The 27,273-nt window shown below is 35.5% G+C and overlaps 1 protein-coding gene across 1 annotated transcript; it reads left to right on the top strand.

Moving 5' to 3' along the window:
- Nucleotides 1-1,888: 1,888 nt before the first annotated feature.
- Nucleotides 1,889-27,273, top strand: LOC142357614 (uncharacterized). Its single transcript, XM_075409163.1, has 7 exons — nucleotides 1,889-1,938; nucleotides 2,329-3,390; nucleotides 7,208-7,445; nucleotides 22,447-22,596; nucleotides 23,024-23,216; nucleotides 26,559-26,630; nucleotides 27,088-27,273. The coding sequence occupies exons 2-7, from the start codon at nucleotides 3,174-3,176 to the stop codon at nucleotides 27,271-27,273; spliced, it is 1,056 nt and encodes a 351-aa protein (XP_075265278.1). The 5' UTR covers nucleotides 1,889-1,938; nucleotides 2,329-3,173.

Genomic DNA, 27,273 nt, shown 5'->3' with positions numbered 1-27,273 from the left:
TTTCAGCACCTTTATTTTTGTTTTCATAATTAAAACCATTAACACTCTTCTGCATAGTTTTTATTATATATTTAAGCAAAATTTACACAAAAATGAGCGAAAATACGCAAATGGCGAATGAAAACAACTGAAATTAGTCAAATGTTTTCAAAACTTTGAACTTCGATAACTCCATGGAGAAAACAAAATTAAAAGAAAATGTTGTCATTCTATATTCTATGCTGAACGGTTTTTCTCTAATGATACCACTCACACTTCTCTACGATCAATTATATCGATCAATCAAATCTCACTAAACAGAAAAAGCCGTTTTAGTATATAGTTCATCCCCCACCAATGTGGGTCGGAACAAAAACTGAGCCTCAAGTTATTGACTTCCGAAAATTGTGAATATTTGAATATTCTGAATATTTGATGATTTTTTGTCCTGTATAATTTCGATACCTAGAGACCTGATCAAAGAACAAATTTAAAAAAAAACAAAAAGTTGTCAAACGACACTTTTTCTGGTTATTCAGCGCTTTTCCATTGTCCACTGATGTTTTTTTTGGTTGGATTACGTGGTTTTCGATGCAATTCTTCTGTAAATTGTTTTCTGGAACAGTTTACGTTTTGTTTTGTTGTAGATCTATTTACCATGGCTACCAAAAAGTAAATGAATTGAAGTTAGCCTAACCAGCACTTGAAAGATTTACCAGAGTTGCAAAAAATGGTAGTTAATTATGGCTCGGCATATTTGACAAGCATAAAGAAATTATGATAGATCTATTCTGTTTCCTCTTCCTGCCTGGCGAGCAAGAATTTTAGATACTCCCCATACGCACTTGTTATTTTGGCACAGACCAACGTGCTGTTTCACATGATTCGAATCCCAGCGGGGAAAACGTTTTTTCGTCATTTTTTTGAAAAAAACGATCATTTCGTACATAAATATAACGACGAAATAACGAACAGAATGACGATTACCACGTAAGGGCTTTGATCGTTTTTGTCTAATGAAAACGATTAAAAAACGACGGTTTCTTACAAGTGAAAAACAAAATTCCTCAACACGGGTAGACAGATGACAAAATAGAATAGATTGGACATATTTGCTCAACGCTGCGGAAAAACTAAAAAAAAACTAGTAATAAAACAGCTTACACATCTCAAAAATATATACATTGGAAAACTTTGATGATGAAAAGAGAGAATTAGAAACGAGCCATATGGTGGGAAGTTTCGCCCAACTTAAGCATAGATTAGTGGAAATTGCTTTCAGCTCTTTTTAAAGTCACATTTTGGTTCGTTCGGCCTGAGTTCTTGTCTTCTAAATTCATCTCATATAACTGCACTTTTACGTCATAGATGTCTCTTATATTCCCACAATCTGGGCTTCCAAAGTTTTTCTGGGCGCAAAAATTTGTACTTCGCTGCTATAAATCGATCTCGTATGTTGAATTAAACGAGCAGGGCGAATGAGGGGAGGGGTGACAATTTCACTTAAAAACCCTAAAACGCAGTAGTGACTTATGCGTTCGTTATAGTTTAAAACAATCCGGCAGCCATTTCGCTCTGTTTGCTTCAAAACTATAGCACTGTTTGTCTTCAAATGGCTTTGAGAAAAATAGACTTCAAATTTGTTTTCTTGCTTCCTCGAACTGGTTTTGCAGCGACAAATTTAGCCAAATGGAAAGTAAATAAATATCAATTTATTTATCACGGAAGATCTCTTCACTCGTTTTCTAATTTCGTTTTAAAGATTTTCGGGGTGGTACGTTTCTGTACTCACAGTTTATGGTCGAGTAATTTTTATGCCAAAGGGCGTTTTTTAAAAACAGATTGTTTATAAGTGTCGCCTAGTGTTTAGAATGAACAAAATAGTTGTTGTAAACTCTGAAATTAGCACAAGTTTTATACAAAAGTGCCTTCGTTCAGAATTATTAACTATATCCAAATGTCCGTAAAAAGTTCACATGTAAAAACAAGAATTAATTAATTTTTAATGCATTTTTAATACTATTGTAGACAACCAATAGTCACCCCCCCCCCTTACCCCCGCCCCTAATTCCGTCACCCTTGCCCAAAATGTACATGTGTATTACTATTACGGGACAAAATATGTTCTATGTTTTGATTGAGAGCGAAAATTTGCATATATCGAATAGGAGATTAAATAGAGAACATGCTTTTATTTTGAATGTTTAAAGTTTGTGTGCGTGTCGTTTTACCCATATCCGTTCAACCACCCTTTCATCTCTAATTTTTTTAATCTTTAGGGGGGTGGGGGGAGGGGGGGGGGGGGTGAAGGGGCATTGAAATTGTTTGTTCGAGTGTTTTTTTCTGCAGCAGTGTACTATAAAGTACTAAATCGGTGTGTTAGGTTTACTTACTACAACCATTAAGACACTTAAGCGCTGCAGCTCGTGTGAAAAGACTTATAAAAATGGTAAGAATTGTTTTGCAAAATAACGGAACTCATCTATTATTATCTTCATGGATTATTGATAATTCTTGTTATGAACTCAGGAAATATTCCTGCTTCCTCGATTGTCTAATTCATCATATTTACATGGATTTGCCTAGAGCGCTTTTAAATATTTCACACTTATTACATAACACCTTGTCGCTATTACTTACCTTTTATTTACCCTAAGCTTACATTTTACCCATCAGAATTTAGCTCCGTTTATCGTAATGGTCTTTGATTTTTCATTTATTTCTTTTAGATGCCTTAAGGTTAAATTCAAATTATTACGGCAACAAAATTTGTTAGATATTAGTAACTATATAACACCAAAATCAACATCTTAAATTTTCATTTTCTTTCAATCTTTACCGAGCAATATTTAATTGTGTTTGGCACGGCGTATTTTCTTAATGTTGTTTCATTGAAAAAATTTTTCACGCGCCTCGTCAGTAAAAAAATAAGCACAGGTATTTCCTAATAAGTGGATCAAAAGCGAACGTAAACTTTATCTTGAGACTACAATACTCACAATTGATTGGGTCAATATGAATAATAAATAAACAGCGCCATTATTGTTTTCTGTTTATTTGCATATAAATACACTTTACGGCTACTAAAAAACGGTTTCTTATTTCTTATTGAATGTTTTTTGCCATACAGTTCTTACACATTAAGTGTTTGAGAATTATAACTTAGTTGTTATTTTTGAGATATTATTCGAATTATGGCCGATAGTTGTACAAGTGAAAAAAGAAAAAAGAAGAAAAACAGAAAGTTAGCAAGTTCAGATTTACACGGACAGCTAGTCTTAACTGTGCTCTTTTTCATGGCCTTGGTATCTGCGTTAGTCATGTCTGTTGTTGTAACGCTGCACTCTTTCGTGACGTCAGAGGAGACAATAACCGAGAAAGTCAAGAATGTGGAAGAACACGAACGGTCGGGTAAGAATTTTACACGACACTGTCAAAATATTTCACGTTAACTTACCTGAAATCAATTTAAATTTCTCCTAATAAATGTAATTTAATTAGTTAAAAGTTTAAGAGATAGTATAGAAAAGCTGTCCGAAAAAAGCCACTATTTTAATTAACAATTGAAGAGAGATTACTGTTGAATTATTTCAAATGTTTAACCTCTCCGCAGATCTCTCGTAGTCCTAATATAGTAAATCATAAAAACATTTACATAGAACCCTTTCAAAGAAAAGAGCGTCATGTAATTCAAAGAAAAAAGCGTCATTTAATGGTGACTTTTAACAGTTTAAGATGAGTTTAATCTCAATTGAAGTCACAATATATAGGAAGGACTTTTTTCAGGACAAATTATCCAACGTCAAAATACCCAATGTGAAAAAATACCTAAAATATACCCAATATTTTATCTACTAGAGCGATTATTTCACATAATATTTAGCTAGTGCATTTGGCCATCCCTTGCGGGCCATGGCCACGCCTCAGCGGCTGTGGGACTTGATATAAAACTATCACAACCGAACATGTGATTAAATTATCAGCTTAATTATAAGAAATACCGTGTGCTTATTTGAAATCGGATTGTCAAAGGGAAATTTGAAACGAAAATGTCAAAGGGAAGGAATAAATTGGGTATAATGGCATTAGGTATTTTGGCACATTGCCCTAGTCGAGCTTACACGCCTATCTTGTAAGATCTTGTAAGAATCTTACAAGAGTCTTGTACCAAATTGTATAATCTTACAAGAGTCTTGCAAGATTCTTACAAGATCTTACAAGATAGGCGTTAAATGCAAGACTCTTACAAGATAGGCACGTAATCTTGTAAGAGTCTTACAAGATAGGCAATTTCTCTTGCAAGAATCTTACAAGATAGGCGTTTTCCCTTGTAAGATTCTTGCAAGATAGGTGTTTTCTCTTCCAAGAGTCTTACAAGATAGGCGTTTTTCCTACAAGAATATTACAAGATAGGCGTTTTCTCTTGTAAGATTCTTGCAAGATAGTCGTTTTTAATCGCCGCGGACCTAAAAAACATGGTTTTAAATAAAATAGCAAACTTCTGTCGGAAAATTATCTTAAGTCTGTTTAAAAAAACTGACTTTGTTGAGATTTTTCCAGTAGGTTTTGGGTGTGTTCCCCTCCTCCTTATCTCAACCGGGCTGGGGACCGGCTACGGCGGAGTTACAAACAAACAACTATAGGAGATTTTGAGCAGAACACTTGGGTGCAGAACTAAAAATTTCCATTGGAACCATAATTTTTAACATAACTTTGCCTTTTAATTCACAGCTTTTAGTTAAACAATCAAAACAAAGTTTTTAAGTACGTTTTTATTCCGTTTCTTTTAGTTTCTTAATTTTTTTGATGTGTTCACAAAACGCCTATCTTGTAAGATCTTGCAAGACATCTTGCAAGATAGCCAAGTTTCACAAGAAGGCTTACACACGCTTATCTTGTAAGATCTTACAAGATGTCTTACAAGATAAGCGTGTGGTTGCAAGATCTTACAAGATAAGCACTTTTTGAAAGATTCTTACAAGATCTTACAAGATAGGCGTGTAAGCTCGACTAGGGTGGCTATCTTGGCATTGAGTATTTTTTCAAGGTAAGTTTAGCCTAATTAGGTAAGTTGAAAATAAAGTAAAGTTTAAGTAATTAGAACCTTAAGTAAAAATTTTCAATTACTTAATTTTCACCCTAATTTGAAGTTACCTAAACCTAGTAAAAAGTAAATTTACCTAACCATAATTGAGTGTGCGTGGTATAGTTTTTCCTTTTCGATCTTTATTGTCTCATATCCCTAGTCTAATTTTCCTTGAGACAACAATTGAATTACCTTGTTATAGAAAATTGTTTCTGCTTCAATTCGAATTGGAATAATAAAAATTTGATAATGAAACAAAACGGAATAAAACAAATGGAATAATAAAAATTTGATAATTATTTTCAAATTTCATTTTAAAAATTGTAGATAATCGTCTTATTTTTCACTGCAAATTTACAGACAGGTTTCTCTTTTTGCGTTTCTTATGCAGAACTCTACACTCATTATGGATTCTATACAGTGCAATACATCTCTATTTTTTTAAAATATTATATGCAGGAAAATTCAGTTTTCTGAAGCGTAGTAGAGTTTTTCCAAATGAGGTAGATGATGATAGTAATCTTTAATCTGTTGCTGAATCTTTTTGACAATGTAAACAACGTTTTTTCATGCAAAATTCCCAGAATTTCAAAAAGTTGCGATAAACTTCCTCCCTGAAAATCAAGTTATTTCTTAATATGAAAAAAAAATCATCATTATTCAGATCTGATTAATTTAATTTAAATCTTTTTCAGGAAGAGAAAATGGTAAAATTTTTATCATAACTAAAATATCTGGAGTGCTTTGAATTGAAATTACTAATCATTTAAATATTAAAAAGAAGAAAAATTTGAGATACAACACTTGAAACTAAAAAAGATAACGATTTGCTCTCAAAGTAGTGGTGAGAACGACAAATTATTAATAATTAACCAATTAACATTTGAATGAAAACTTTTATTTCTATTTTTTCTCCACCTCTCTGAAATAGATACCATTTATCTTGTCCAAATGTCAATAAATCTATCTGTAAGTTTTAGTCATCTAGTTGAGACAAAAATAGTAATTATACGCACCAAATTTGCTGCAAAGTTATGAGGTCTTAATTACCTATAATCATAGCTTTAGAAACAGCTGTGCTATAAAACAGCTGATACTTATAGAACCGCGGTTTACTGAGAATTGCTTCCTCTGTGTTTTCAAGGGCGCAAGGAAAGTTTACCCAATTCCATTAAACCCAATACCATTATACCCAATGTATTTTTTTGTTTCCGTTCAATAAATGGACTACAAGTTAGCAGTTGCTATTACACGTATGTTTAATTACACGTATGTATTAGCGCCAGCTAATTTGTAGTCGGATTATTGAACGAAAACATCAAAGTAAATTCGGCTTTAATGAATTGGGTATAATGGCATTGCGTTTATTGTCATGCAACTGTTTTCATAATTTGTCTGAGACCACAAAAAACTACGAAAGAAGGCAGTTTAGCCATTTAATAATTTCAAAGACTTCTTCATTGACCTTACTAACAATATCATTTACTAATCAAATTTATTGACACAATATTTTCTGAATTTTATTTTTTTATAATTAGAATTATGATATCTAGTCCATTATCATAGGAGAAATATCGTATAAGGAATTTCTAGTTTTAGGTATTAACCTTTTGAAAATTGGATAATGATTATGGCAAAAACGCGCAGTATAACATCAAAAATCGGACAAAGATTACGGCTCTGTCATTTAGACAAAACTGTTTTGGAAAAAAATCGATCTCATATATACAAGGTCATACAAGGTCATGTATGATTTGCATGATTTCTTAGTAGTCATACGAAGATCATTAAAAAATTCAAAAATTTTCCCGCAAAGCAGTGATCGTTATGCTTTAGGTTAATAAAACTGAGACAATTAATCAATTAACGCTGCTATTCTTTAAGAGCAAACAAAATTAATAATTTAATTAATTAATTAATTACGCAAAATCGAGGGATGCATTTATGATCAAAAAATGGCATCTTTTTCGTTTGTGCCCCCCCCCCCCCCCCCAAGTACGTTATGCCCCCTCCCCAATTACAAGCAAGCGTTATTACATGTTAAATCATTATGAAAAAATATGGCACGTGCGTCGGGGGGGGGGGGGGGGTGCAAATAATATGGGGGCACAAACCGAAAAGATGATCCAAAAAATGTTGCAGGAATTGTGTTCTTCGGAGTCGGTTTCTACATGGAATTATGTCGTGTGATCTACCTGCAACCCGGATCATTAGATGTCAGTGTCATGTTCCACAATGGGTCATCGTGTGTAAGTCGCCAAGTGGATATCACACTGGATTGGGGGGACTTTGCCTATTTGAAAGAGAACAAAATGGCTGGTGATACAGACTTCAGTGCTTATATCAACTTTTACGTCCAGAATACAGAGTTGAAAAACAGGTATAATGATTTGTACTTCTTTTTTTAAAAAAAACTTTTGTCTTTAATTTTGCCCAAAAAAATTAATCGTAAGTAGGTGCGAAAAAGCTCAGCAGAGCTGAAGTATATTAATAATCACAAGAAACACAAGAAACGGCTAAATGATGCTGTTATAAAGCGCTGAACAAATATAGCTTGTACCATAAAGTTGAAGTAATCAAACGATGGAAGACCTTAAAAGCATGCAATTGAGCAGCAAATTTGCCATTTGAATGTCAATTTTTCCATTGAATTGCAATATTTCTACATGTTAAAAACTCGATCTTTGACCTTTGAACTCTGTATATTGTAAAAATTCTCTCCTATTTCCTCCCACACTATTTCCATATTTAATGCAGTGCTGTTAATATGAGTAATATGAGTAATCTATTTAACTCCCACTTTATAGTGTTGTACGTACGTACTTTTATACTGCCTTTTCCAATCATTCGCTCAGATTAACCTTCGCGCACAAGTTACTGTGTAAACCTGAAATATTTCTTTCTTTTTTTCTACTGATTTATCTACAAGTAAATTTATCTTATTAAACACAAACATTTTTACTCAAGAATTGGAAAATAGAAATAATAAGATAAGAATCTTAGTCTAAGTATAATCCAAAAGAGTTAAAACAAAATATCGCCGAACCGGCTAGTACAACTGGTGCGACCAGTGAGGCACTGATTAAACGCACTGTACGACGGCTCTGAACTTCAAGTTTTCTAAACAAATTTTAAATTCAAATGAGCAACTTCTATACGATTAAAACTCGTCTCTGGTGATATGATCACCACAAAACACAAGTTGTGTATGAACACAACTAAAAACAACAAAAGTGCAATTTTTGGTACGGCTATGATCCGTTGTTACAAAAATTAACAAAATTATGGAAAGGCTAAAAATTTTTGGTGAATACTTAGGTACAAAAGATTGTACTGATATAGTTTTCCTGGACAAAAGAGTGATTTCTAAGATTAATTCACCAAAGACACAAAACACTCTCACTAAACTTACAGCCTACGGATAAATATAATTAATTTCCGTGTTCTCTCCAGCCTAATTCCTAAAACAAGTTTTTAATTTGTTCTTTTAATTTTTTAATCTGAACCCTTAACATAACAAACTCCCGTGTTCTTTCGAAGCCTATGGCTAGTTGAACACTTCTGTTTAATTTTTATTTCGTAACTGTTTAATTTAACTTACTTAAATTAACTTAACTTATTTAACTTAACTTAACTTAAGTAATTAACTTAACTTAACTTAACTCAATCTCTTAAACTGTTTAACTTAATTTAATTAAATTACAGTTAAATGCAAGTAATTCCGTTCTTTCTCAGTTCTAAATTAGTTGAACGTTGTAATAACTTGCTTGTAACTTTTAACCATGCCTTATATCTCATTTTAAACTGTTTTAACATCACTTTAAACTACATTTGGGTTTGTCTGTTCTCTCGAAGTCCTGAAATAGTTGAACAAGACTCACCTGACTTAACTCCTATTTATTTCCCTGTGTAGTCGAAAGTTCTTTCGCAGCCTTAGACTAGTTGAACAAGTAGACAGTTTCCTTGCGAATAATCTTTAATTATTTTTTGTACCGATAATTCTTTGCCAATTGTATAAATCCCAGAACTCTGTCACTCTTGACATGGCACAAGTGGTGGCATATTCAGACATCGCTTTGGAGAAATTTACAGGGCTAGATTCGAGCGAAGACGCTCAAACAATTATTGATCTTATAGAGAGGAAGATCAGATTCAGTCTAGGTCTTGGACCAGACGATGCGCATCTGTTTGAACATAGGCGAAAACAGCTTTTTGGTTCAGTGCTCCGTGGTCCTGCTCAAGATTGGTTTGGAGGTTTAAACGCAGTAATTGTGTGGAACGACCTAAAAACACAATTCATACACCGCTTCACAGATGGTAAAGACAAGTACCTCCAGCAAATTCAAGCTGAATCTGCCAAGAGACAGGATAATGAGGCCATTAATGGAATCATATACAGAGTGACAAGCGCAGTAGATAAGGGTAGGTCACATCTTGAAGCTGACGAACGCGCTCAGAAATACAAAGATTTCTTTTTGCGCGGACTCGCTCCAGCTGCTCGTAAGCAGAATGCATACCGTCACTTAATTGAAAATCCCGCCATAACCTGGCAAGCTCTAAAAGACCATGTCAAAATCAAAGAGCTCAGCTATAGCATGAGTACCAGTATGATTGGAGTCCAAAGTGGAACGTCTGACTCACGGTTAGCTAAGGTTGAGGAACAAAGTAAAAAGATGACCGAGTTATTGCAAACAAACAAAATTAATGCCACTTATAACCCAAACGACACTCGAATGAGACAAAATAATACCAGGTTCTGCAAGCATTGCAAAGAGATTAACCGCACAATTAAAAACTGTGATAAACTTAAAATAAAAAAACAAGATCGTAGCCAACGATCTCCTCAGTACTCAGAAAAGTACTCTGACAGATATCCAAGCAGACGGCCACGAGACCGATCACCGAGCAATAACTATCAAAGCGCAAATAGATCCAGAAATTCTTTACCTTCTCGAGACGATTCCAGAAGGCAAAACTCTCCCTATGACCGGAGGTCTCAAAACACTAATTACCGAGATCGCGACAGAGGAGGGTCCTCAAGCGACACCAGAAGAAGACAATAATCGTGGATACTCTGGTAGTAATCACAGATCTGACAACCGAGAAGATAGGCAACAAAGCCCCTATCTGCGAAATCAGGCACGATCCCGATCTCATAGCAGAAATTGGCAAGATTCGCAACATAGGTTACCGCAACCATATTTCCGGTCCAATTGGTCCAGTGTGCACTTTGACCAACGAGAGGAAAAAAAATTCAAAATTCGAATATATCAAAACAAATCTCCGTCAAACAATCCAAAACAAGCTGAGAAAGCAATTAGTTCTTCAATAAGTCAATATAAACAGCTATTTTTTGATCTAGTGCAATTTGACTTGCGAGATAGAGAAAAAAACTACGGCATAGAAACCCAGTTTCTGGTAGATACCGGCGCAACTTGCTCTTTGATAAACTACCCTACTTACATCGAACTTGCAAAACTTCAGAATCTAAAACCTGTTTAAACGGCTGTACGTACCTGTGGTATAAATGGGGACGAATTAGACATCATCGATTTTGATTATATCTCTAATTTCGATATTGAAGGAAAATACCCGATTCGCCATAAAGTTTGGATCTTTGGCCCAGGAGACACAGCGCATAACATTTTGGGAATTGATTTCCTTTCCCAATTTGGGGAGTCGCTCAAGTTCTCCGATCTCGCATTTTCCTTGAAAGCCTATCCCCGACAATGGGTGGCAATGAGCTTAAAAACTGATAAGAAGTTTCCCTTCATCAGTGAAGTTAGACGGTTTGGTCTTTCCGATAACATATAACATAACGATTGCCCCAAATTCAACGAGAATAGTCTCCATTTACCCTCGAACGTCTCCTAAAGTTTTTTCTCAAGGAACAATGTTCAGATTACACAAGAGTTTTCAAGATGCCGGAGTCTATACCTTCAATGTTTATTGTAGATCGTCAGAGATTCAGATAATTATAATGTTAAATAATCCAAACTCATATAAAATAATTCTACCGTCTGAAAATCTTGGTTATACTTTACTGGATGTAGATCGCAATCAAAACATTTCAACAATGTATTCAATCACTAACAACATTGATTTCGTTGATGTAGATCGCAATCAAAACATTTCAACAATGTATTCAATCTCTAACAACATTGATTTCGTCGACCAGCTCAGAGACAATTATCCTCAATACGCGGAATATTTTGAAGTGAGCAAGGTCTCACAAACTGTCTATGACGACAAGGACTTGGCGATGTTTGATTGTGAACAGACCGAATTGGCCATTGATTTCTCTTCGGAGTCCAAATATCTCAGACAACAGGCAGAAATCAATAATCCAGTCCATCGACCAAAACAGTTACTATCAAGTTTCCTTAAGAAATTCCATCCTGAAGATCAAGAATTTTGAAAAAATTTAACTTCAGTGAAACCACCTAACAGACGATGAGCTCCATTTTCTCTTTCGGATCCTGGTGAACGATCAAGATGTATATTCGCGTCATAAGTATGATGTCGGAAAAGTCCAGCAGAAGCCTCATGTTAAGCTAAAAGAGAACTCAGAACTGAAGAAGCAAAGAGCTTCGAGAGTCCCTCTGCACTATCAGAGCAGACTGGAAGCACTCTTGGAAGAACTCCAGAGAGCTGACATCATTCGTGAAATGGGAGATGACATTGAGATGGGTTCCATGTTTTTTAATCCCATCATCATTTTATCGAAAGCTGATACTATCAAATTTGTAATTGATGCTCGGTACTTAAATTCAATCACGGATTTGTCATCGTATTCTTGGCCACTGGAACCTTTGAATACTATGTTAACAAAGATTTACGGCAAGTACTTCACTACTAGTGACCTTCTATCCGCATATAACCAAGTCCCTTTTACCAATGAAACCCAAAGGCTTGCGAGCTTCGTCATTGGACCTAAGAAATTCACTTTCAAGCTTGGCTTCTATGGTCTCTGCGGGCTGCCAAATTTCGTTATTAGAATCATGACGATAAAGTTTCTCTCCGTTAATCAAACGCAAGAAAACGATAACCTACATTGATGATACGTTAATCCAAGCTGAAACTAAACAGAAATGATGGACATCAATCAAGAGTACCATCGTCTACTTAGGGCATCAGGACTAAAAGCGGCATCTGAGTAAACAAAATTTTTTCTCAGAAAAGTACAATTTCTAGGGCATGTCGTTTCGCAAGATGGTATTCCACCAGTTGCGAAGAAAGTAGCTGCCCTCAAAGCTTTGAAGTCTCCAGAGAGCAAAGGAGATGTTATGCGTGTGTTAGTTTGTCTCGGATTCAACAGTAGTTATATTAAAATATTGCATGTAAACTCAAAACCCTTCCCTGAATTAACACGAGATATTGTACCACTTGAGTAGGTTGCAGAACATGAAACCTTATTCAACGATTTGAAAGACAGAATAAGTGAGGATACGATTTTTGCTATCCCCAGTGAACTTTGTCCCTGCCACATCCATGCAGAATCCTCAAGTGTGGGAACAGGATGTATCCTAGTTCAAGAGCTCTGAAGGAAAAAGGATTGTTGTTCAATTCAAGGATATTTAACAAATCAGAACAAAAGATGTCCACAATGCACCGAGAACTCTGTGGAATAGTTTCGGCCTTACAAATTTATGAACACTTGATTATCGGGTCCCCCTTTTCCATTTATGTCTACTGTGATCACAAACCAATTCTGTATCTTTGGGCAAGACGTGGAAAACTATCGCATCAGTTTTCCGTTATCAGTTGATCATAAATCAGTTCTAGAGTTTGAAAATTATCTGGACCTCAGGTAAAAACCTGGCCTTCCCCGACATATTAAGTCGAAACTTGTCTCTGAAGGAAATAAACAAACAGCAATTAAAACATAAGCGCATCCCAAAGGAGATAAAATTTTTCGACGAGAATGGAAAAGAGATCAAGTTTTTCATCATTCACTTTGATACGGAAGCACGCTCTTCCAATGAAACTCCATGGCAACAATTTGATGCCAATAAAATTGACTATGAGCTGCATCTTCAGGTAAAATTAAAATTTTTAGTGTTTTATAACGCTAAGCGGCTTCGCCATTCTGAGCTTGCTCTCCTACGTAATGACTGTGAATTGGAGAGGACACAATTCTCAATTATTTTTATGTTAGCTTTTCAGAATACTCCTTTAGCTGGTTACATGCTCACTGGAGATCGTTCCATGTTTCTTGACACAGATGGTAGCGTTGCTTGGCTGTATCAATGCCCGAAAATAATTTCACCTCTGAAAATCCTTGATAGATGCTATGACCGCATCCCAATTGAGTACGAAGGGAAAACTCACTTCATTGACCCAATTACACGTAAAACATTCCCTTTCGCAAATGAAATCCCATGTCAAGGAACATATGGGAATATGTTTCACCTAAATCTTGACGTAGCTACCTCTTGGTACAAGCTCTCGCCGGCACCGGAACCAGTAAATAAACCTTTAATTTCTGAGCCAACGGAGATTGGTCACATTACTGAACCAGAAGAATACGTCCTACAACGGTCAGGTCTCTACTCACCTGACCAAATAAAAGACTTTTGGGACAATGTAATCCATAATTCTGCTTCCGCAACAATTCTTAAAAAGTTAACTTGACGAATACTAACTAATGGAAACATTGTCCGAATCATGGAATCCGGAAAGCTAGACCAGGCGATTAGTTTAAATAATAGAATGTATTTTGACTCATTCCTTTGACATAGCTAGTTCACGCAGCAGTTCAAGTCAGCCTTTGGATCTTTTGCTTATCACCTAGAAAAACTTGGTATTTGGTTTGCAGTTTTCCTTTTTCTCAAACTTCTAACAGAACTTGTTGTCGTGTTTCTTAAAGCTTTTGAGATACAACGACTAACGGGAGCAACAGTTGACTTGAGCAAAATCCTGCTAACAGCAGTTTTCAATTTGTTTGTTCTGTCCAATTTCACTTCCATCTTCAATCGCCATGGTGCGAACGATGACGAAAACAAAGCTGGTTATACACCAGTAAACAGAACGCTAACCTCCAAAGAACATCAGAAGTATTCGGAAAAAATGGAGATGAAAATTTATCTTACCATTCAAATTCAAAAGGGTGCAAGTGCAACTTTAGCGCCTCCTTAAATCTTAAAATTCCAAAACAAATTGTGTAATGCATATAACACTAATATAATAATTATAGTATTATATTCTAAATTGGTATACGAATACTGCTAGGACTTATTGTGAACTAAGATGAAATTTTGTTTTGTGTAATTCCAATTCACAAAACAAAGTTCCAATTCATAAGTTTTGTGTTTAACAAGATTATTTAACAGTTCCTTCATCAAATTACCATGTCGTCTCTAAATGTCAATAAGGCTTTCGACATTAACGACTTCTTTCCAGTTCCTGATAATGTCACGCCAGACGAATTTAGCATTGATATCCCTGAATTAAATTCAATCCCCGACAACCTAGTCATTGCAACTTGCGATTCTGCTAGCACCTCTAAAGCTCCCGAAGGTGAAGGCTCAAGCACTGATGTGAACAAAAACTTGACCTCCCCAGTGCACTATTTCTACAACACCCTCTCTAAGGACATGAATCCTTCACATTCTCCTATTGGAACGCAGCCACGGGACATGGATCCTATAGCACCAACATCTTCAGCAAATCACTCTGACCCAGTAACAAATCAGGACAAGGTACCTGCAAATCCCGGTTAAGTAACAGGTCAGAAAATGGTTCCTGCTACTACAAATATAGCCACAATATTGGAAACCCCTGTTTCAGCCATTCCCGCCAACTTTACCCAGTGGTCAGCAAGGGCGAAAGAAATAAAGTCGAAGAAATGAAAAATTTTCGACAATCTCCCAAAAGAGGCTGGACAATTTCCCAACAAAAGATCGAAACTGGAGATACAAAAAGAACGAGAACAACATCTAAACTTTATTAATCCTCAATTTGTCGAAATCCTTCATTATTCCTTGAAACCAGAGGCCAATATCTGGCAAAAGACTGCTGATAGAGAATACGAGAACAAAACTTTAAATACGAAGCGCCATATCCTACCATCAAACGCTATTGGGAAATTTGAACTAGACAATGAGAACCTTCAACTCCTGCCCGAATTTAGTTTTTGTCGGATCAAGAGGAGAAACGCAACAACGCAAACCTACACCGTGCATTTCAACTTGCTCAAAATTTATCTAAACGTACGTTACCAGTACTAATCTGCCTTCCCAAATAGATACAACTCGGAATGGCTCGGGCCAAACGCAAACTCAACACACTTACGAAACATGCAGTCGTGTACCTCTAGCTCAACTAACGTAAAGTCAACACCCCTACAAAATCAACAGCCGTGTACCTCTAGCTCAACTGCATTCCCACCAAATCCTATAACATCGTCCATGGATTTGTCAATGCAACAAAAAATGAGGACATTAAGCAGAAGAAAATTGAAAACTTACAGAAAGCTTTCGATCGAGCCCAGCATAACTGGAACGAAACGGAATCCCGGTATGATTTATCCATCCAAAACTGTGGGCTTGCTGACAAACAATTGCAAGAAAAGAACCTCGAGCTGGTAAAACTTAAACGGGAAAATTAGTCTCTAAAAGCACAATTAAACAATGTTAAGACAAAACCAAGTTTTGAGGCCGGATATCTTCAATGTTACCACGAGATTATTGAACTAAATGCAACCTTAGAGAAAGCTAACAGTCAGAAGCTAAAATATCAACAACTGGACCGGAATGCTAACGTGAAGTCAGAAGAAAATTGTAAAATTGGCCAACATCTCAAGAGTATTCAGCGAATAAGCGTTGACATCGATGTAAAACGTGTTGAAGCAATAAAATTACTTCAAAATCTGGACGACAAAAAAAAACAAACAATTGCAAACGTCTCTGGCAGAATTACTTGATTTGGCGACAGCGATCGATAAGGAACTTTATTTTGAAAAATCAAAGTCTACAAAGAAACTGTAAAAGAGCGTTTATCTACCATATGGTACTCAAGTGGGGATGGTTTCGAAAATGATTATAACTGGGAAAGTAAATATGCTAGATTGCCTTGCCGATAAACCTGAAAGCGAAAAGGCAAATCCAACAATATCAACTCATCATTAACTCTAGTGACATTGTCTGTATCTTTCTTGTATACTTGAACTTGTCCGTATGTTCCTGATTCTACGTCTTCACTTGCATTTTAGCATAATTTTTTGATATGGATTATTTGGCCCGTGAATTACTATGCATGACATACTTTTGGTAAGTTTGTAATTTTTTATTTTTCTTTGAACGGGGGTGAGTTGTAACATTTCTCTCCTATTTCCTCCCGCACTATTTCCATATTTAAGGCAGTGCTGTTGATGTGAGTAATATGAGTAATCTTTTTAAATCCCACATTATAGTGTTGTACGTACGTACTTTTATACTGACTTTTCCAATTGTTCGCTCAGATTAACCTCCGCGCACAAGTTACTGTGTAAACCTGAAATATTCTTTCTATTTGTACTACTTATTTGTCTTCAAGTAAATTCATCCTATTAAACACAAACACTTTTACTCAAGAATTGGAATTAAGAAATAATAAGATAAGAATCTTAGTCTAAGTATAATCTGAAAGAATTAAAACAAAATATCACCGAACCGGCTAGCACAATATTGGTTTTTGGAACGATGACGAAAACAAAGCTGGTTATACACCAGTAAACAGAACGCTAACCTCCAAAGAACATCAGAAGTATTCGGAAAAAATGGAGATGAAAATTTATCTTACCATTCAAATTCAAAAGGGTGCAAGTGCAACTTTAGCGCCTCCTTAAATCTTAAAATTCCAAAACAAATTGTGTAATGCATATAACACTAATATAATAATTATAGTATTATATTCTAAATTGGTATACGAATACTGCTAGGACTTATTGTGAACTAAGATGAAATTTTGTTTTGTGTAATTCCAATTCACAAAACAAAGTTCCAATTCATAAGTTTTGTGTTTAACAAGATTATTTAACAGTTCCTTCATCAAATTACCATGTCGTCTCTAAATGTCAATAAGGCTTTCGACATTAACGACTTCTTTCCAGTTCCTGATAATGTCACGCCAGACGAATTTAGCATTGATATCCCTGAATTAAATTCAATCCCCGACAACCTAGTCATTGCAACTTGCGATTCTGCTAGCACCTCTAAAGCTCCCGAAGGTGAAGGCTCAAGCACTGATGTGAACAAAAACTTGACCTCCCCAGTGCACTATTTCTACAACACCCTCTCTAAGGACATGAATCCTTCACATTCTCCTATTGGAACGCAGCCACGGGACATGGATCCTATAGCACCAACATCTTCAGCAAATCACTCTGACCCAGTAACAAATCAGGACAAGGTACCTGCAAATCCCGGTTAAGTAACAGGTCAGAAAATGGTTCCTGCTACTACAAATATAGCCACAATATTGGAAACCCCTGTTTCAGCCATTCCCGCCAACTTTACCCAGTGGTCAGCAAGGGCGAAAGAAACAAAGTCGAAGAAATGAAAAATTTTCGACAATCTCCCAAAAGAGGCTGGACAATTTCCCAACAAAAGATCGAAACTGGAGATACAAAAAGAACGAGAACAACATCTAAACTTTATTAATCCTCAATTTGTCGAAATCCTTTATTATTCCTTGAAACCAGAGGCCAATATCTGGCAAAAGACTGCTGATAGAGAATACGAGAACAAAACTTTAAATACGAAGCGCCATATCCTACCATCAAACGCTATTGGGAAATTTGAACTAGACAATGAGAACCTTCAACTCCTGCCCGAATTTAGTTTTTGTCGGATCAAGAGGAGAAACGCATCAACGCAAACCTTCACCGTGCATTTCAACTTGCATAAAATTTATCTAAACGTACGTTACCAGTACTAATCCGCCTTCCCAAATAGATACAACTCGGAATGGCTCGGGCCAAACGCAAACTCAACACACTTACGAAACATGCAGTCGTGTACCTCTAGCTCAACTAACGTAAAGTCAACACCCCTACAAAATCAACAGCCGTGTACCTCTAGCTCAACTGCATTCCCACCAAATCCTATAACATCGTCCATGGATTTGTCAATGCAACAAAAAATGAGGACATTAAGCAGAAGAAAATTGAAAACTTACAGAAAGCACTCGATCGAGCCCAGCATAACTGGAACGAAACGGAATCCCGGCATGACTTATCCATCCAAAACTGTGGGCTTGCTGACAAACAATTGCAAGAAAAGAACCTCGAGCTGGTAAAACTTAAACGGGAAAATGAGTCTCTAAAAGCACAATTAAACAATGTTAAGACAAAACCAAGTTTTGAGGCCGAATATCTTCAATGTTACCACGAGATTATTGAACTAAATGCAACCTTAGAGAAATCTAACAGTCAGAAGGTAAAATATCAACAACTGGACCGGAATGCTAACGTGAAGTCAGAAGAAAATCGTAAAATTGGCCAACATCTCAAGAATATTCAGCGAATAAGCGTTGACATCGATGTAAAACGCGTTGAAGCAATAAAATTACTTCAAAATCTGGACGACAAAAAAAACAAACAATTGCAAACGTCTCTGGCAGAATTACTTGATTTGGCGACAGCGATCGATAAGGAACTTTATTTTGAAAATTCAAAGTCTACAAAGAAACTGTAAAAGAGCGTTTATCTACCATATGGTACTCAAGTGGGGATGGTTTCGAAAATGATTATAACTGGGAAAGTAAATATGCTAGATTGCCTTGCCGATAAACCTGAAAGCGAAAAGGCAAATCCAACAATAACAACTCATCATTAACTCTAGTGACATTGTCTGTATCTTTCTTGTATACTTGAACTTGTCCGTATGATCCTGATTCTACGTGTTCACTTGCATTTTAGCATAATTTTTTGATATGGATTATTTGGCCCGTGAATTACTATGCATGACATACTTTTGGTAAGTTTGTAATTTTTTTATTTTTCTTTGAACGGGGGTGAGTTGTAACATTTCTCTCCTTTTTCCTCCCGCACTATTTCCATATTTAAGGCAGTGCTCTTAATGTGAGTAAAATGAGTAATCTTTTTAAATCCCACATTATAGTGTTGTACGTACGTACTTTTATACTGACTTTTCCAACCGTTCGCTCAGATTAACCTCCGCGCACAAATTACTGTGTAAACCTGAAATATTCTTTCCATTTGTACTACTTATTTATCTTCAAGTAAATTCATCTTATTAAACACAAACACTTTTACTCACGAATTGGAATTAAGAAATAATAAGATAAGAATCTTAGTCTAAGTATAATCTGCAAGAATTAAAACAAAATATCACCGAACCGGCTAGTACAATATTGGTTTTTGGAACTTTCGATTGTTTCCACTTTATTGATACACGCTATGGCTCATTGCTATAAGAGTGTCATCACAATATTATCCGTTCTCTGCTTCGTAATAAAAAGAAAATCTTACTTGTTTCTTTAAAAAAATTTCCAAAAAATATAGCTGACTATCCTTGAGATAAAAGCTGACGGACAAGAGGCCAACTTTTTTAAACTTAAAACAAACGCAATTGGTCAGACAGTGTTGCTATCATCAGTTTGTTAGTTTGTTGACTGAGAGACTAAACATAGAAAGTTGTTGAACACATATCAATTAGGCCCATTAATTGGATTTGAGTAAAAAACTAATTCATCTGGTGCATTTAATCTGACTTTTTCTAGTGAACACTCACACTCCAGTTAGCAAGTTGATACAGAGTTTAACCGATTATATAATTTCATGAGAATGTCTGCAAAAATAGTTCATGAAGAATTTGTTTGATAGCGTTGATCTACTAATACCCGGGTCGAAGTTTGAGGGCGAGTTTTTGTAAGCAATGCGGTGAAATGCAGCGAAAAAAATTCCACCGCGTGTTCCTTACATTTTTTTGAGGTGAATGGGGTGAATCGAGGTGAAATATTTGTTTTTGCTGCGTTCTCAGTTTTCTTACAAAAAAGAGGCTTTCTTACACGGGTTTGAACCTCTAACTTCCTTGATTCCTTCACCTTCTTATGCAACCGCGCCAACTGTCAGGTTTTTAATGCTATTTCTTGTGAATTTAAATCACATTAAGTAACCTTTGGAAAGCAAATGCGGCGAATTTTTGTATGAAATGCGGTGAAATGCGGTGAAAAAATGATTTCACCCCATTCACCGCTTTCACCGCATTTCTTAAATTAATTTGCCAAAAAAGTCGACGCGTTGAGTTTTTGTAGGTCTGGACTGCGACAGCTCAATGGAATAAAAATGGGAAAACTAAAAAAAAAAAAACAATGCGGAAACAAGTCTTTTGGTTTCTGTAGATTGCGAAGTAAATCTGACGTTTTCTGCTCAATTTTGAAGAAAATTGGTTATTTATTCTGAAGACGTTAGTAATATTGTCAATATCTAAAAACCACTAATGAGGATTCGCCAAAAGAAAGAAAGGGTTTGAGTATTAAAATTTCTTCTTTCAATCAAAAGGAATCCAAAACTCAAGTTGAGACCTTTGATATATACTCACAAAGCTTGCGTTTGTTTATGGTATCATCAAAGTCTATAGCTAATTACAGAATACCGCTCAACGAAATTTCGGTAAAAGGAAAGAAGTAAAATTGAGAGGCTCATGAGAGGCTCATAAAGATAAACAGGGCCTAAAATATAAAACAAAATTAACATAAAATGCAGTATTGGAATTTACTCCTGATAATTTATGGCTGTTATTATGTTATCATAATGAAAATAGAAAAGAAATAGCAACTTTTTGTAGCCAAAATGTCGAATATCTGTTTTTTGTAGCCAAAATGTTTTGTAGCCACACAATAATTATATTTTAGTTAATTTTTTTGAATAGAAGCTTCAAATACAGGATAGTGCATTATTGGGCACGCCTTGCGGACCATGGATATGTCTGTGCAGCCCGTAGACTTGATATGAAACTATCACAACCGAGGACGGGATTAAATTATATTCTTAATTACGGGAAAACGCGCCTGTAATACCCAGTACAAATTTTTATCGGATCATTGAACAAAAAGATCAAAGGGAATAAATTTAGTTTAATGAAATTGAGTCTATTGGCACATTGGGTATTTTGGCGTTGATTATATGGTTAAGTAACCACGATATTCTCATGTAACCATTAAACGTCTAATTTGACTGACAGATTAACTCTTAATTATGCATTATCTGCTCAAAACTGCCTTGATTGTAAGTTTTAATTATAAAACATGTCAGAAACTGGTGAATTAAACTAACTTATAGCAACCAAAACGTAACTAAGAGTCATATTAACTCTTTTTTAATTGCAGGCAATTTGTTTTCGCGTGTTGCATTTTTTTGGCATTTTATTTCAAACAATTTTTTGACAACTTTTAAGCTCCAAATGTTTTGGATTGAGCTGTTTTAAATATATTGACGGTCTCACCACCCATTTTGATTTGACTGAGAAGGAATCAACTCGGAATCACTATTTAGAATTCAAGTTTTAGAGAAAATGTTTTGGGAATCATATTATGAAAATCCAGTTTTAATATCATCTATTAAAATTCAATTTTTGGGAGACAAATTATAGAATTCAAGTGTTCGAAATCAAATTATGGAAATCACGTTCTTGAAATTTGACTATTGGAAATAATTTTCTGGAGGACAAGTTATGGAAACGAATTTTAGAAATCAAATTTTAGAATTCAAACTTTGGATATCGGGTTTTGAAAATCAAGTCTTCGGAATCAAATTACGGATATAAATTTTTGGAAGTTAAGTATTGGAATTCAAAATTTAGAAATCAAGTTCTGGAAATCAAGTTTTTTAAATCAAATTTTGAAAATCAAATTTTGGAAATCAAGTTTTTGGAAATAATTTTTCGAAATCAGGTTTGGAAATCAAATTTTAAAAACAGAATTTTGGAAACCAACTCAAAATTTGAGGGAGGAAGTGAATTGAGAATTTATCAATGCCATAATACTCTGTTTGTTTGTTGTGGTCTTTTCGTTGAGTAATCTAATCGCACATTTTCATAGTTGGTGTTACATGTTTTAAGCCACTTAAGTGGGATTATTTTTTCTCTCGTTCGGCTGCGATAGTTTCATATCAATTCCCACAGGCACCTGAGGCTTAACCAACTGAAACAGTTATAGAAGTACATTTCTAACTTGTTATTACGTTTACTATGTTGGAACATTATAAATATTCCTCGTTAGGGATCATTATGATAAATAGTTTTTTCTTATAATTTTCACAATACGGTAAAGTACTATGGGCATTTTTTGGGTATTTCGTCATTGCATATTTTTTTCTGAAACCTGTGTTGCCTTATATCTCGTCCAGTACTATGAGTTATCATGTAATTTTTCTGCAGAGGGGACACGGCGACACTGTCTCTGATTGCGATCAGGGGTCCATCCAGCTGGAAAGAGAAGGAGACTGTGTATGTGAAGATGAGATCTCAAAAGTCGGAATTTATGCACCCCATGTACCTCCTCTCTCAGTTCCCAAACGCCCAACAAAAGTTAGAGTTCTCATAAAAAAAAATTTCATATGTTCTCTCAGGCTCAAGTTTTGCAGAATTTTCTTAAAGTAGCACTCCAAAATTTGTCCAGACCATGAGTTCGGTCGCACCGGACCCCCCTGCCCGAGACCCAGGTCAGTCTGATCCATACCTGTCTTGGGTCGAGGGCTACATCCTGGGACACGCCTGATGGATTTGTTGACAAATATGTGCTATTTTGGATCTCTACTCGGCGTTGATCCAGCAAATTTTTAAAAAAAAATCAAGCAATGAGCAGTTCAAAATGGCATCGAAATTCATCCGCAACGACAATTACATACTTAAATTTAAACTGTAACAGGAAACTGATTAATTTCTGGTCAAATCTTGTAAACTCGGGTAATAATTTTTTATGTTGCGTCGTCCATCACAATGATTTTGTGTTCAGCTTGGACACCATGAACAACCAGGCGAGCCAGGGTCTGGGATTGGAGGCACTGAACATGTTTGCTGGGCTGATCAGCACCCAGAAGGCTTCGTTCAGACTGGTGTCCTCTGCCACGACGACCATGTTCTCAATGAGTGATGGCACTCTGCGCCACGAGAGCACACAGACCACTATCAGGAATGTCAAAACTGAGGTTTATATCATTTTAGTTCAAAGAATAATTCGTAACGGGAGGGAGGCGGGGGGGGGAGTTGAAGGCAAACGGTGCGTTGATATGTACACAGGCAAGCACAAAAACAAGCACATTAGTCCAAAACCAGGAACGTCGAAACTGGGCCGAGCAACCGATTCAAATCTCGCTTAATTTGCACAGATATAAACTATTATTCAAATACCCCAGTACTTTCTGACCGGTTCTAGTGAAAATGACACATGAACCAAAATTTACTTGAGTTTTTTCTTCTTTCGTTCCTTTATTATTGTTATCGCCAAAGACTGTACAAAAATTGAAGCAAATGATAAAGTGGGCGTTTTGAGCGCCAAGAGTGCATCAGACTTCCCCGGTTATCCTGCTGGTTTTGCCGGCGGGACAAAAAAATCAGGAAAAGCGAGATATTTTCTAAGATAGATGGTCTGTGGAGTTCCTGATAACCTCTCGACGGCAAAATGACAATTCTGGTGGGAATTAGCAAACAATGATGTTTTTCTGCCATTCTTGGTAATTTCCCGGCAGTTTTTTGATAGTTTCAGCGGGAAATACCGGGAATGGTAATTTTCCCAGTTTTCACGACCCGAGTTAACGGGAAACGTCTCTTTGGGTTGCTCATCATAATTTGCATGCGCAATGATACAATGAGCAAGTCGCCTCATAAATATGCTTAGAAATCAGGCCAATCCGATACAGGTATTTAGCGCGCGTTCTAATCCCAGGTTTATTTGTGATAGGTTCATATCAAGTCCGGCTGGCCACTGAGACATGGTCGTGGCCCGCGAAGCATACCCAAAGGACAATGGATGCCAAAAGACAGTGACAGATAAATAAGTGCATAAATGGGTACATAACTGGTGGTTTTTCAACTACTCAGACTTGTATCTATATTTTGGCGCGTCTGCTTCTGTTTTTTGACACGACCCCTGACAGGCCAATCAGAGACGAATAATTCTTTACTCTGTTTTAAATTCGAGTTGCTCGACTAACAATATCCAGTTTCCAGACATATGGAAAAATTTTATATAAGGGCTCATTTTATGAGTTGTATCAATTTTTGATATCAGAAACTACCGAGCTATAGCGAATCTTACGTTCTTATCATTCGCATTTGAAAAATTGGCGTATGAACATTTAGTCAATTGATTCACAGCCAACTACGCAACGAAGAGCAATGGTTGATTGAAAGTAACTCAACTCAACGTCAGCTTTTATTATGACAAACTGTATTCCGAGGTAGAGGCCAAATTTAAGCAAATATCCAATTTGCTTGAGATAGTAAAAGCGTTTGCACCGTTAACAAAAGCAATCTTTGAATAAATATTTTCAATATAGTTTTGATGACAAATTTCTCTTGGTTTAAAGATAACGTCGAATGGGCAAGCAACAACGGACAGTTATTTCAAATATAATGTCAAATTTTTAGATCGTTAGCAGTGTCGGACTACAATGGTCAATTTTTTGCAGTCTTCTTGTTCTTTGTTTAAATTCGGACTAGATACAAATTGTTGGTACCAAAAACATTTCAACCAATTTTAAAAAGCTGTTTTTTTCTGTAATCACTGAGAACAAAAAAAGAGCTTTGATTTTAAATTTCTTGAAATTCATGTTGATGAAATCTTTCCTTAAAAAATGTGCTGGCTTGAATTATTTTTCCAGGTGAAATAGCATCAAAATGAACGGGTAAATTTGATAAAAGATCTGCACAAAAAAGTTGTCAAATTTGGAATATTAACATCGATAGTATTGTAATAAAAGGCTATAAAATTAAAAGCAAATTCTACGAGTTTTGTGTTCTGAAGCAAAATTGAATGTTAAGTATCGTTTGATTAAAATTTCTTTTTTTCGTACTATTAATCAAGTTTTTAGTTCTTGACTGTCGCGTTTGGAAAAGGTTGGAAAACGGTTTATAATTGGATCTAAAGTCCTTTACCGATTGGGTAAACCTGGAACCCTAAGATGTAATTCTTTTGAACTGCAAATTTGTTAAATTGAAATATTTAATCCAAATGATTTCTTGAAAATCATATCACACAACTGTAGTACAGTATCCAGTTTAAAAGTTTGTTTTATGCTAGAAAAACGAGGAGGAAGCATTGCGAGGTAAGTATCTCGTTCGTGTAGCTAAGTCTAACAATGCCCTTTTTTCTCCTGCAAACTTTTTGGTCATACGCCACTGATTAATCCCAAAACATACAAAAGAGAAATGAAAAAACTTTTTGAGGTAGAGGCCATCTCAGAATTCGGACACAACTACTATCCTTCTGGATGGGATCCATTAAAATTATATTTGAGCCTTCACAAGGTGGTTCACAAAACAAGATAGTGGAAACAATATTTCGTTCGAATTTTTTTTATTGTTGATACTGTTATTATTATTGTTGTTTTGATTGTTACTAATAATTTTTTTATTATTTTCTTTTATTTTATTATTAACTTTATTATTATTACTATTGTTATCAAATGATCTATATGCGCTATTGCAGCTAGAATGGTTAACTTGTAAGAACTTGTAAGTCGAGTGGTTAACTTGCAACATGGTTAACATGAAATAACTTGCATGTGAAATGGTAATTTTCTATTATTATTGCTCACAAAAAACAGACCGAAATTAGCAATTTAGGGTTATCCTGACAAAATAATAACTTGTTCAAGTAAAAAAAACCTATACGGTAGGCAAAAATTATAGGCGCCTGCTGAAATTTCAGGTATATTTCATAAAAATGACTAGTGGTCAGAAATTCTGTTGACCGTAAAATAAATGTGTTATTTTTGTTCACTTATCTACTGCAATATAACTTCTGCGACCAATTATAGCGTATACTGAATTCTAGTATACTGAATTCTAGTATACTGAAATTATAGTGTATACTGTCGGTTTCTAGCTTATATTTCGTTCCTAAATTTCACTAGCGATCTTGAAAGCAACCTCTAAACTTTTTTACAACACTAAAATTTATGGTCTGAAAACTGGCAAATTGAGGCACATCAGTGTCCGGTTAAAAACAGACTACATTTTGTAGGTCAAATTTGCTCCATGCTCAGCCTATTAAGAAAAACGAAATTTACAAATATCAATTATCAATTACAGACTACCATGTTCTTGCCTGACTCTGATTGAGTTTTTTTGGATCTTACATGAAACTTGTTTTTTTAAAATCATGAAATTCTTCAAAATTTTGAGAAATAGTTTAGTATCATCTCTGAATTTCGCAAAATTTAAAGCCTGCGGGGTTTGAAAATTCTGGAAGCTACAGAACTAAGCAGATTTTTTTCAATTCTTCACATTTCTCTGCCATTGATTATAGACTCCTTCATATGTTTTAGCCCACTTATATTTGTGGTTTTGCTAGCAATGGAGGCATGGCAGACTGTAGAGATCACCCAAACACTGATCCAGTAAGTTGATAGTTCATGTTCATTTGTCCTAATGTTCTGATAGCCTCAGAGTAAAAGCGTGGACCAACTTTCACACGGCCAACTGTCAATTTTTAACCAGCATTTGTGAACCAGAAAAACTTGTTGATGAACAAAAAATGGTTTGTATAAGAAGGGATGAGACTAATCCATTTAAATCATTTTTGTTATGGCAACGCCCTTTTTGATTCCATAATAATCAACAGAATCAATTACAAATGATTTATTTTATTATAAACATTTTAAAGACAAATGTGAAACGGACTTAATTCCATTGAGACGGACAATATAGGTAGCGACAATTTTTTTCAAATTTTTCAAAATTTTCAAATTTTTTTCAAATTTTTTTCCAATTTTTTAAAATTTTTTTAATATCTGTTCTTGTGACAAATCACTTTTGATCACCGCTTCAGTACGACTTGACATTTGCAAATTTCAGAGCACTCTTCACCAAGCACCTTTAAAATGTCCTTCAGATGAAGAGAGAAATCTCACAACTTACAGCGAGTCTCTCTTCAGATGGGCAGATGGTCACGTGAGCGAGAAGGTGTCCAGTCGAAAACAGAGTCTGTGGGATCTTATTGGTGCATTAGGAATGTCACTCGCTTCATTTTCTCTAACCTGA

Source organism: Convolutriloba macropyga, unplaced genomic scaffold (genome assembly GCF_964194025.1).
Source record: "Convolutriloba macropyga unplaced genomic scaffold, txConMacr16.3 SCAFFOLD_1725, whole genome shotgun sequence".
Lineage (NCBI taxonomy): Eukaryota > Metazoa > Xenacoelomorpha > Acoela > Convolutidae > Convolutriloba > Convolutriloba macropyga.
The sequence above is the reverse complement of the archived record's forward strand: the minus strand, read 5'-3'. Positions and strand labels throughout refer to the sequence as shown.